A 13238-nucleotide genomic window follows, 5' to 3' on the forward strand; every position below is an offset into this window, starting at 1 on the left:
TCTTGAAAATGAATGGTGCAGGCAATTTCCTTTCCTCATCCCAGCCAGCTCCAGCCACCCTCATCCACAAATCTAAGTGACCGAGGTGGGATTTACGGGAGACGTGGTTTTGTCATTGCTTCAGAACCATACAGAGCTTCATACGGTAAAGCAACTGGAAAGAAATCAGCAGCCTACTTGTGGACGGAAGAGTAGGCATCTGATTGGCCACTGTGTGAACAGAACACTGGACTAGATAGGCTTTGGATTCTGATGTTCTAGTATGGTCATCACGCCTAACGTGAGCAAGATGCGTTCTGCTTTTTTAACCGATTGAAGCTCTGCTGTCTAACGACTGTGTGACAGGCAGGTGTTGACAGGTGAAGCTTTTACTCACTGGAGAATGACTGTCCCTCAACTACTCTGTGATTGTGAGTTCCATTGCATGCTATCATGATTAAGACAATTTGGTGGTTTTGTGAAGCTTGATCACTGACCGCTCGTTTCACTCTGCTCCCATCTCTGCATTCCCTGAGAAATTTTGCAAGTCACAACAAAACTCTTTTACATTCTCCCTTATTCCTCAGATGTCTGACCTGAGCAGCAACCTGCAGATTCATGACACGATTTCGATTTAGACAAATGCCAGCAACAACTCAATGGAACACCCTTGAAGAAATGATACTTCTTTTTACCCGAACTCATTTTGCTTCCCTTGCCATTTTTCAGATGTTTTGTCCAAGCAGGAATCTCCAAACTACCTTAGGACAAATCGGATGACAATTCTATTAGAAAGCGTTTTGTGTGTGCGCGCACGCTCAAGATAAAAATCTGAAATACAAGACCAGTACTGTGACATCATCTCTCTTTCGAGCACAGACTAGCAAACTGTACCTCCTGAATTGTTTTCCCCACAATAAAAGATGTAGTTGCTGGAGTGTAGAACTTAATTGGAAGCCAAGGTTCAAATCCATTGTTCTTGACATGTGATTAGCTTGCAAACATGTGGGGAGGAAGAGGGATGGCAGCTAAGAGGGGAAGTTTGCATTCTTTTTCCAGACACCATCTGTAGATGGGAGGGGGCAGTTTCCAACGATGTGCTTTTGCTTTTTTTTTTTTTTTAAATAATATTTATTGATTTTCCAACCATTTAAACACAATAGAACAGAAAAAACAAAAAAGGAAAAGAAAAAGCAAAGAAAAGGAAAAAACATAAGATTAACAAAACAAGACGCAAACCATTTAAAACACAAAACAATTTCAATATCTTAACTTTCATTCCCTTGTTTCCACGACCTCCTCACACCTCCCTTTTTGTATTCCACTTCTATTAATTGTTTCAGCAATTCCTTTCCATCTTCCTCTGTTTTCTATCCTATAATTATCTTAACATATTCTAATCTTATTTTTCCCTTTAATACTCTATTAGTCTATTTATACTTAATTCCTTATAGCATTTCTACTAAAGCCATATAACTTCATTCCAACATTTTTCTAACATTCATTATTTTTACAATACTTCTATAAATAGTCTTAAACTTTTTCCAGTCTTCTTCCACCGTCTCTTCTCCCTGGTCTCGGATTTCTGCCAGTCGTTTCCGCCAATTCCATATAGTCCATCAACTTCACCTGCCATTCTTCCCGGATAGATAAATCTTGTGTCTTCCAGTACCTCGCAATGAGTATTCTTGCTGCTATTGTTGCATACGTGAAAAGAGTTCTATCCTTCTTTAACACCAGTTGGCCGACCATGCCCAGGAGAAAGGCCTCTGGTTTCTTCAAAAAGGTATATTTAAATACCTTTTTCATTTCATTATGAATCATCTCCCAAAGTGTCTTAATCCTTGGGCATGTCCACCAGAGGTGAACTCTAATCCTCATATTCGTCTGTTTTTCTTTGAGTTCAGTCATAGCAAGCGTCAACTTATATTCATCAAGTTGCTTCTGTAGGGCTGGGGCTCTCTTGCTCTTTCTCTCCAGTTGTGTTTCTTTACATTCAGCAACAACAGCTTTTTCCCTGGCCTCCTCCGCAGTTTGCCGTATCGAAATAGGTTCCTGTGTCAATTTCTGGGTAGTTTCTATATTAGTATTATTTATACTTTCTATATTTAAGTTAGTTTTAATGATTTCGCATTTATCGTGTCCATTTTCCTGTGAATCTGATCCAATGAATCATTTATCTTAAATAATGCCGCCACTAGAGCCTCTTCTGTCAACATTTCTCTTGGTTTTACATATACTGGTACAAAGGCTCAGAAAAAGCAGGGGGGCCTGATGGTGGACCTCTCCTGGATTGTTGCCAAGTCCTCCCAGACCTTAATGTTTTGTCAGCAGTTGACTGGTCTATTTTTCCTCTTCCATTAACCATAACACTTAAAAGCTTCAAGGTCAGTCCCAGAGTCTCACGGTTTTTAACTTGCAGCTGGAAATTTCCCTAACCCAACTCTTGTAAAGCAACCGGTTTCAAAGGCTTCCACTAGGGGGAAACAGTTTCTATTTATAATAGTCAATAGTATCCTCTTTTAAACAATCCGAAAATTAGTTTCAAGTTAGTTTCAATTTTCAGTTACTTTTACTCCTTTTTAAAGCAGCTGGAAACAGTAGAAACAATGTATTTCTCTTATTTAACTAGCTGTCAATGAATGTTCTAAACGCTGTCAATGAACATTCCACAATACATCAGTCCTCCTAGCAGCCCGTTTCCAGGGTCAGAGCGGCGGTGTTTTAGATCTCTTCGCTCTCTCCTGCAGGCATATTCAGTCCACAACTTCCCCCCCCTCTTCTCCTGCCTACAAAGGGGGGTTTTGTTCTTTACCGATGGAAATTTAATCTTTTACAAAAGACTTTCCAGGACTCCAGCTTGCAACTTCATTGCCTCAGTCTATTTACAAAAGGGGGAGGCAGACTTCCTGTTTTGAACCTCCCCGCTTCGATACCAAATTATACTTTTAGAAATCCAATTCTCCCGTTTCAGCTCTACTCACAGGTAATTACTTTAAGGTCAAATTGTCCACAGGAAAAAGTCAGCGCTCTCCGGCAACGGCTGTGCGGCTTCGCTCCATGGAAGAAGCAGACGATTCGAAGCACCGCGCCACTCACCCCACGTCACTCCGGAGCCCCGAAAACGGGTTTCCCCGCGAGTAGGGGAGGCGCAGAAGGTGCCCGCCGAATCCCACGTTCACAGGCTTCTCCCGCCTGTGATTTTTACGGGTCTCCGCCTTCGCCGTGGCAGCCAGACCCAATTTCCCACGGGGCAAATTCCTCCCGGTCAGAGGAATTCCGCCATTGCCGATGGCGCCAACCCGGAAGTCTTCCAACGATGTGCTTTTGCATCCTTCTACAAAATGGGACTTAACAGATATCATCACTCAAGAGGTTTGTAAGATGCCATGGTGAAAGGAGAAAGTGGTCTGCTAAGTATGTTCAAGATCAGCACACCAAATTACTGCAGTGGTACCTTGGTTCTTAAATGCCTTGGTACTCAAACAACTTGGAACCCAAACACTGCAAACCTGGAAGTAAGTGTTCTGGTGTGCGAACTTTTTTCAGAAGCCGAATGTGCTCCGTTTTGAGTGCCATGCTTCCATTTTGAGTGCCATGCTTCCATTTTGAGTGTTACGCTGTCTGTCTGTTTTTGCTCTTTATTTTGCGTTTTTATTTTTGCGGCTCTTTTTTGTTTTGTTTTTGTGACTGTGTGGAACCCAGTTCAGCTACTGATTGATTGTGTGACTGTAGTACATTGTGTATTGCTTTTGTTTTATGGATCAATGGTCTCGTTAGAGAGTAACATTCATGTTAAATTGCTGTTTTAGGGGTTGTTTTTAAAAGTCTGGAATGGATTAATCCATTTTGGATTACTTTCTATGGGAAAGCGCACCTTGGTTTTGGAACGCTTTGGTTTTGGAACAGATTTCTGGAATGTATTAAGTTTGAGAACCAAGGTACCACTGTATTTGGAAGATTATTGGGGCAGGAGCTGTAGAACTGTAGGCTCAATCCCTAGCTATTTCCAGTTAAAAAAATTATAGGAAAGATCTCTGTCAGTGATCCAGTAAAATTTGACAGTATACTGAGCTAGAGGGATGCATCCCAGGAAGGCAGTGCCCTGGTGCAAGCCCTTTGCCATCATGTTTCATTAGCACAATTATGTGATGCAATGGCATCAATTTTTTAATTACAGCAAGAAGTACCCCATTATTATTTAGCAATGGTTGGCATACTCACCAGATCATTTTCTGCCTTTTTATTATATAGAGCGTCCACTTTGGAATCCAGCTCTGCTTGTATGTGGTCTCTTCTTTTCAAAACCCCCTGAATTGCAAAACAGGAGAGAGGGAAAGAGAGTGAGTGAGAGAGAGAGAGTGAGATACATATAACGGAGCAATGTTTCGTCCAGTTAAATAACTTATGAAAGGGAGCTCCCAACAAATATTTTCATTAGAAACTTGGAAGAAGGTGGATACAGACATTCCCGTCTCTTGTCCTATGAAATTGGCAGATTCACTACAGATAAAGGAAAGTACACAATGCATATTTAATTTAAGGAATCTGTTGCCAAAATAATAATAATGTGATAATGGCTGCTAACTTGAACTTTTTAAAATGAGCACTAGACAAATCCATTGAGGATACATCACATGTCAGCATACTCTGTCTCCATCAATTGGACAGGGGACTAAAAGCTACTGTGAGGCTGCCTCCTGGGAGAAACAGTGGAGAGCAGCTTGATCCCAGCCACTGGACAGACAAGAAGCAATTTCACAAAGCTTCCCCCACCCCCGTCAAAAGAAGACAACAGCCAGCTCCAACCATCAGCTTCCCAGGGAGTGCAAAGCTGAAGGGGAGCACATTTTGGCCTCTGCCGTCAGAGAAGAGACCGAAGGCCGCAGGGAAGCTGCACCCAAAGTCTCCCAGGAAGACTGCCATGGCAAGCAGGAGACCAGCCTGGCTCCAGCCATCGTCTTGAAAATGAATGGCGCAGGGAGTTTCCCTCCCTCATCCCTTCCAGAAGGAACACACTGCTCCAGCCTTTGTTTTCCTCTCCCCTCCTCATCCCCTTTTCCTTATCTATCACATTCATTAGACTGTAAGCACATGGGTTGTGACTGCCTTATTTTTAATCTCTGCAGAGTGCTTATACTTTGAGGCACTTTAGGGGGCTAACTTGGGGCAAAATGCAAGCCAGCAGGGCTGTACGGAGTGGCAGAGCCTTCCCCTAATATCCACAGTTCCCTGACATGTACAGTGGTACCTCACGTTAAGTACTTAATTCGTTCCGGAGGTCCGTTCTTAACCTGAGACTGTTCTTAACCTGAAGCACCACTTTAGCTAATGGGACCTCCTGCTGCCGCCGCACCACCGGAGCACGATTTCTGTTCTCATCCTGAAGCAAAGTTCTTAACCTGAAGCACTATTTCTGGGTTAGCGGAGTCTGTAATCTGAAGTGTCTGTAACCTGAAGCGTATGTAACCTGAGGTACCACTGTATAAGGAGAGTTTGTGTAACAGCAGCAGAGCTGCTTCAAAGCAAACACTCCCCCCCCCTTATGCCTTAAAATGGCTATTCAGGGCTACATTCTCGAGTGAATCCTGCCAAGTTGTGTACAGATGCCATATATTTTGAGCAATTTTTCCTCTACTGCTGTGGAGGCTTCTACCTCCAATTTTCCTTTGATAGCTGCACAATCAGATTGGCCACAAGAATATACAGTATACAACACACATACACACAGACAAACACACACACACACACACACACACACACACACACACAAAATTGCAGGCAGAATGGAGCTTTCAAATTGTCCCCTTTGCTTTGAAAACGCTATGCCATTCCTAGTAAGTACCCTATAAGTAGAGGGGGTTCAGTTGTGATGAAAGCATATTGGATGTGATTCAGAGAAAAACAGACACATCAAAGTTCTCTTCATGCCACTGGAGTTTAAGCGCATTTTACTCTGAGCTGCAGACCCACAAGTTCTGGCCCACCTTCCAAATAATCTTTCACTTCTGAGTTTCTCTAGCTAGAAAACAGTTATTGTGCATTGCTGCTCAAGAGAAATTGTACGTAAGAGGTGGTGTTGAGGCTGGCAACCTTTAAGAGGTGAGAAAGTGAGGAGGGGAAGACAGTTTTCCACTCAAGATGCTGACTACGGCGACAGAAAACAGCACCCTTGAAACAAAGATAAGGATTTTGCTTATAGGAAACTCGAAGATACGGACAACCAGGGCTTTTTTTCAGTTGTAACTCACCAGAATTCGGTTCTGGCACCTTTCAGGTGGGGACCATTGCCATTGTAAGAGAAAAAGGAAGGCGTTTATGGTGAGTTGTTGTTGTTGCTATGATAATGATGATGATGATGATTAAACAACAACAATATTTTTTATTATTTATATCCCACCCATCTGGCTGGGTATCCGTAGCCACTCTGGGCGACTTACAGCATACAGTGGTACCTCGGGTTACATACGCTTCAGGTTACATATGCTTCAGGTTACACACTCTGCTAACCCAGAAATAGTGCTTCAGGTTAAGAACTTTGCTTCAGGATGAGAACAGAAATCGTGCTCCAGCGGCGCGGTGGCAGCGGGAGGCCCCATTAGCTAAAGTGGTGCTTCAGTTTAAGAACAGTTTCAGGTTAAGTACGGACCTTCGGAACGAATTAAGTACTTAACCCGAGGTACCACTGTATATGGTCGGCTTACAGCACATAATTAATTAAATTTATACACTGCCCTATACCTTCAGGTCTCAAGGTGTTTCACAGGACAAAAACTCTAGCCCTGCAGACAATGCAATGCTGGACTCACTGGATACTGACAACTCATCAGTACCCTATTACTTATAAAGTTTGCTTTCAGAGCTCAGAACCACTCAGGACTGGGAGGTGGTCTGGATTATATCCATGGACCCCAACCAAGCCTGTGATTGTAGTAGAGGGACTGGTCAAACCAGCCTCTCCATAAGATAATGGCCTTAGCTGGCCCAGCTAAGTACCCCATTAGCATCTTGATGAGTGGGCCATGTTGCCATAGAGACAAATGTGTGGGGCTTCCCCACTCACCTGGCTGAATGCCAGGTCATCAAAGAGCTGGAAAACCAATAGACTAAAGCTGAAGAGACACAGATGCTTGTCTTGCTTTGGCTTTAGGAACTGCCTGGAAACTTAATGGGGAAGCAAGATCTGTTGAAGGGCTAATGCTGTGAGCCCTGCCATCTCATGCTCAGGTTGTAAAAAGGTAAAGGGACCCCTAACCATTAGGTCCAGTCGTGGACGACTCGGGGGTTGTGGCGCTCATCTCGCTTTATTGGCCGAGGGAGCCAGCATACAGCTTCCAGGAGCATGACCAAGCTGCTTCTGGCGAACCAGAGCAGCGCACGGAAACGGTGGAAGTCTTTTAAAAAACAACAACACTTTTTAAGGTAGATAAGGACAAGATGAAATTATACAATTGAATATAAATATAGATGGGAAACGGCTATGTATAGTGAATACTTATCTACCTTTAAAATTTTTCACCTATGATCCTTTTCTTTTATTTCTTTATTTTTTCTTTGTTCTTTTTTTCTTTTTTTTTGATATCTTATCTTTCATTTCACTCCTTTATTGTGAATAGCATTTTATAGAGGTATAAAGGTAAAGGTAAAGGTACCCCTGCCCGTTCGGGCCAGTCTTGCCAGACTCTAGGGTTGTGCGCTCATCTCACTCTATAGGCCGGGAGCCAGCGCTGTCCGCAGACACTTCCGGGTCACGTGGCCAGCGTGACAAGCTGCATCTGGCGAGCCAGCGCAGCACACAGAACGCCGTATAAATAACTGTAAATATGAAAAGAGGCAAAGTATTCTCTAATTTTTCCCCTTGGTTATATGTATTTTCTTTTTCCTTTCTATTTTTTGTTGTTGTAAATATGTATGCTTTCTAATTTGTACTTAATAAAAATTATATATATATATATATATATATATATATATATATACACACACACACACACACACATACATATAAAACACCGTTTACCTTCCCACCGGAGCAGTACCTATTTATCTACTTGCACTTTGAAGTCCTTTTGAACTGCTAGGTTGGCAGGAGCAGGGACCGAGCAACGGGAGCTCACCCCGTCATGGGGATTGCAACCGCCGATCTTCTGATCAGCGAGTCCTAGGCTCTGTGGTTTAACCCACAGCGCCACCCGCGTCCCTGGTTGTATGTATGTGTAGCGTTTACTGACCTCCATTCTAAGGTAACCACAGTCTCTCTCCTCTCATAGATGCATGCAACACTATCTTGATTATAGCTTCAGACGTTCGTTTCCCCTGGTGGGATTTTGATACCAGGGTTTCCTCTGATCTGCTTCCTATGTTATGGATTTGAGCATATACTACATGCACAACCTCACATTTGAACCAACAGCACACATACTGCAATGGGAACACCTATTGTTCATAGCCCTAGGGATTGCTGTTACACATAGTGGAAAAGATGCATATGACAGCTGATGGTGTGTATGTTCTTGAACCCTCCCCCCCACAAGAACATCTTGTGGCACCTTAAAGACTAAAAAATCCAGTATTTTACGCAGCAAATAAACACGGATCTCCCTCCCTGGAGGACAGCGGCCACTGAATCAGGAAGTCAGACCAACTGGATCATCTAGCTTTGTTTTGTCTACACTGGCTGGCAGAGGATCTCCAGGGATCGAGCCCTCCATGGAGATGAAGACGACTGAACCTGGAAACTTCTGCTTCAAGGAAGATGCTTTACTCTAGCATCCTGTGCGCCAGGCAAGATGGTATATCGGCTCTCAAGGACGTTAGGCCCACCCTAAACGGCCCCGGCCCTGTATACCTGAAGGAGCATCTCCACCCCTGTGATTCAGCTGAGATCCAGCACCTCTAACGGCCTTCTGGCAGTTCCCTCACTGCAAGAAATAAAGTTACAGGGGCCTTCTTGGTAGTGGCACCCGCCCTGTGGAACGCCCTCCCATCAGATATCAAGGGAATAAACAACTATCTGACTTTTAGAAGACATCTAAAGGCAGCCCTCTACATTTAATGTTTGGTGCTTTACTGTGTGGTGTTTTAATTTGTTGAAAGCCGCCCAGAGTCGCAGGGGCAACCCAGTCAGATAGGAGGCCTATTATTAGTTATGATGATGATGATACAGAATAAAAAGGCCAGATGCTCAGTCTCTTAAGCCAGGGGGTGGCCAGACCTTCGGGTGTTGTTGGAACTTCCAGCTCTCATCAACCCCAGCCAGCGTGGCCAGTGGCAAGGGCTGATGGGAGCCTAAACGGCCTCAGCCCAGTATACCTGAAGGAGCGTCTCCACCCCCATCATTCTGCCCAGATGCTGAGGTCCAGTGCTGAGGGCCTTCTAGCAGTTCCTTCACTGCGAGAAGCAAAGCTACAGGGAACAAGGCAGAGGGCCTTCTCGGTAGTGGCGCCTGCCCTGTGGAACACCCTCCCATCAGATGTCAAAGAGATAAACAACTACCTGATATTTAGAAAACATCTGAAGGCAGCCCTGTTCAGGGAAGTTTTTAATGTGTGACATTTTGATGTATTTTTAATTTTTGTTGGAAGCCGCCAGAGTGGCTGGGGAAACCCAGCCAGATGGGCGGGGTACAAATAAATTATTATTATTATTATTATTATTATTATTATTATTATTATCATCATCATCATCCAGCAACACCGAAGAGAGCACCAGGCTGGCTGTCCTTACCCAAAGTACTGCATTGCCAACACCAGCTAAGAAAACACACTCACTGCAGTCATCTAACAGGCTGCTTACACTACAGCAATGCAATCAGAGGGAAGGGTGTTGAAAAGAAGAGTTCATGACAGATGAATCCACGCAGTGCCTGTTCCATCTTACCGTTAATATTTCACTGTACAGCACATATTCATGCAGAGTAGGGAAGAGGCTTTCGGAGAGCCCTGCCATCTGTTTCTCGGTCGCCTTACAGCATTTGTCAATACAGCTTGCCACCCCTTTCAGTGTGTCTGCCAGGTCTACTTCAGATGCGGACCAAAGCGTGTGGATGGGGCCAAACTCCTTCAGCTCACAAAAATAGTCTTTAAAACGGGGGGGGGGGGGGAGGAGAGAAGAGAAGGGATTGGCATTTAAATTCCGTTTCTAAAATAAAATAAAAACCAGAATATTTTAAAAAATGTCTGTGACCAGGTCAGTCCCATTTGACAGGTGAGGAACACATAATTAGCCGAAGATCTGGTCTTGAGTTCATGGCAGACAGTTCTTTAATTTCAATTTGGGACAAGTGGGGTCTGCAGCAAAATGTTGCAGCGTGGCATCTCACGGATTAGAATTCCAGCTACTCCGGTTCCATCACCCTCCCACCAGGTTTACTATTTACCGACCCTCAATAGTTAGTCAGCATTCTGCAAGCACTGAGCATGCTTGGTCCTCATTGGACCAATTCTGCCTCCTCAACCCTAGGCTTTCTAAATATGTTTACTACTTTTCCAAAACTTGTGGCTCCTCCAAGCCTCCTGATATCCCCTTCTTGTGTGTGACTAGTACCATTTTGATTAAATATCCCTACTCAGAAAATGGGGATCATATTGGTATACATGAAGTTTAGAGAGGGAACAGAGGCTGGATTCTAATTTGCCCTACTGTGGGGATTCCAGAAAGGAGGAAGAAACTGGAAGCCCACCAGAAATAGCCAAGAAAGTTGGCTTTCTTTTCCACCAACCTCTCTCTTCCCTGTAGACTCGGTGGGAGATTTTATCCAACAAATTGATTTTCTGGCTAAACACCTCCACATGGTCCATCATTTCTGTAAAGGCTTCTGGGCGGCTCTTCACGGGCGCTCCTCGCATCGACGACGCGACAGCTTTGACCGTTTGTCCCATTCTGCTGAGCAGACCAGGCCCCTGCTTCTTGTGAGATGAAAGTTCCTAAAAATTAAGGGATGAAATCAAGCTTTGACTTGGGTGAGTGGTTGTTTATGTACTTGGGAAAAAAAGATGTAGTAAAAACCCAAGTTCACATCACAGTCCATATGAAACATGACAACCTTTGTTCCCATCGCTAATGGCAAAATTAATCTGCTAACTCACACTCTACTAAGATATAACCTCTGGTGGTTTCTGCATTGTGAAAAGTGAGGTTGAAGGGAACCAGGCAAAGGGCCTTCTCTGTAGTCATGCCTGCCCTGTGGAACACCCTCCCACCAGATGTCAAGGAAATAAACAACTATCTGACATCTGAAGGCAGCTCTGTATAGGGTGGTTTTTAATGTTTGATGTCTTACTGTGTTTTAATTTGTTGGCAGCCTCCCAGCATAGCTGTCAACCTTCCCTTTTTTTGTGGGAAATTCCCTTATTCTAGTGCCGTTTCCCGCTGCTTCCCGCTGCTATCCCGGATTGTTAGATATCCCGTAGACTGTCCCCAGGACAGGTGAGGCTGCTGATCCCTTATTTTCGAAGCTGCTGATTCCTTATTTTCAAATCTGAAAGTTGACAGCTTTGCCTCCCAGTGTGGCTTGGGTAACCCAATCAGATGGGAAGCACATACTGTATTTTTCGCCCTATAGGACACACTTTTCCCCCTCCAAAAATGAAGGGGAAATCTGTGTGCGTCCTATGGGGCGAATACAGGCTTTCACTGAAGCTTGGAGAGCGAGAGGGGTCGGTGCACACCGACCCCTCTCGCTCTCCAGGCTTCAGGAAGCTATCAGCAAGCCTGGGGAGCCTGCAGGAGTTCCTGCAGGGCTGCCTAGGCTGAGGATAGCAGCCTGCTGCCCGGCGTGCGGGTGCCCTGAAGCAGAGCGCCCCTCGCGCCGGGCAGATGTCCGCAGCCTGGGGAGCCCTGCAGGAGTTCCCGCAGGGCTCCCTAGGCTGTGGATAGCAGCCTGCTGTCTGGCGCGCGGGCGCCCTGAAGCAGAGCACCCGCGCGCCGGGCAGACATCGGCCAGCCCCACAAGCTCGGGGGACAGCGGGGAGGCGGAGCGCCGCCATACCGCTGTTCCCCGACCTGGTTTGGTTTCCCCGACCTGGTTTGGGGGGGGGAAATAAAGGGGAAAAAATTCCCTTTATTTCCCCCCAAAAAACTAGGTGCGTCCTATGGGACGGAGCATCCTATGGGACGAAAAAGACGGTAACTATTACCTATTACAGTCATACCTCTGGTTGTGAACGTGATCCGTGCAGGAGGCATGTTTGCAACCCACAGCGTTTGCAGCCTGAAGCGCCGCGTCTCCGCATGTGCGTGACGCAATTCGGCGCTTCTACACATGCGCGTGACGTCATTTTGCGTTTCTGCGCATGCACGAGTGCCAAAACCTGGAAGTAACCCGTTCCAGTACTTCCGGGTTTGGCGCAGGCCGCAACCTGAAAATGCGCAAACCGCAGCGTTTGTAACCCGAGGTATAACTGTAAGAATTATTATTACTATTATTATTATGTCTTTTTGCTCTTTTGTTCCTTGTTTTGTCCAGTGCTTTCAATGGCTTCTTTAAAAGCGTGGCTTTGTCTACAACCCCATTTCAGTAAAAATAAACTGGTGCCTATAAATATTCAAAGGCATTCCCATAATGGAGGGGTGTATGTGCATTTTGATACTCCAACTAAGCTTTCTGAGAAGATGTGGCTTTCCTATGGTCCTATGCCATCTCCCTGAATATTCCATTAAAAAAAGAAAACACAGGATAAATGCAACAGGGTATTTTTGATCTGGACTGTATCCAGACAGAAGCAAGGAGGAGATCTTTTGCTCTGAATGAACAAACAGGGAGTTCTCTCTGTCTGCTTTCTCTCAGTTTTGGTCTTTTCTCCCTGCAGTGCAGAGAATGTGGAGGTGTATGGGAGAAGAAAAGAGGTGTCTGAAGTTAGTGCACAACCTCTTCCCAATTACAATCCTGGGGGACAGAAGGGGGAAAAGTCTGAATTCATCTTAACCCAGGTAGATAGGTACCTATTTCGGTCAGACTTGACAAATCTTACTTTTATGATCACCACAACAAAATAAAAAAATAATCTTTACCCAGGCTTGTGCAGTAAGAAAAATTTTGAGGTCCTCATTAAAAGTTAAAGTGGGATGATCAGCAATCCGGTTTAAAAATTTATGCAGTGCTTTCTTTCTTGTTTCAATGAATTCTTCATTAAATCGTTCCACAACTCCTTTCATTATGAATTTTTCAGGCAATGGCTAAGGCAGAAAGATAATGGAAGGGAAAACACAGTTAAGCTACATAACTGCATGTATATGTAAGCAGCCATTCTAAAAATATTGGT

At 44.6% G+C, this 13238-nt stretch overlaps 1 protein-coding gene across 2 annotated transcripts in view; it reads right to left on the reverse strand.

Annotated features, from left to right (window-relative positions):
- SNX7 (sorting nexin 7) overlaps positions 1–13238 on the reverse strand; it is a 55769-nt gene that overhangs the window by 18526 nt on the left and 24005 nt on the right. For both annotated transcript variants that reach the window (XM_081008732.1, XM_081008731.1), the window contains exons 4-7: positions 12988–13152; positions 10697–10901; positions 9856–10055; positions 4204–4290 (exon numbers count right to left, since the gene is read on the reverse strand). In XM_081008732.1, coding sequence (XP_080864858.1) covers positions 4204–4290; positions 9856–10055; positions 10697–10901; positions 12988–13152 — 657 coding nt within the window. The remainder of the gene's footprint in view (positions 1–4203; positions 4291–9855; positions 10056–10696; positions 10902–12987; positions 13153–13238) is intronic.

The sequence above is a fragment of the Podarcis pityusensis genome, assembly GCF_964106645.2.
Source record: "Podarcis pityusensis genome assembly, chromosome: 6".
NCBI classification, from domain to species: Eukaryota; Metazoa; Chordata; class Lepidosauria; order Squamata; family Lacertidae; genus Podarcis; species Podarcis pityusensis.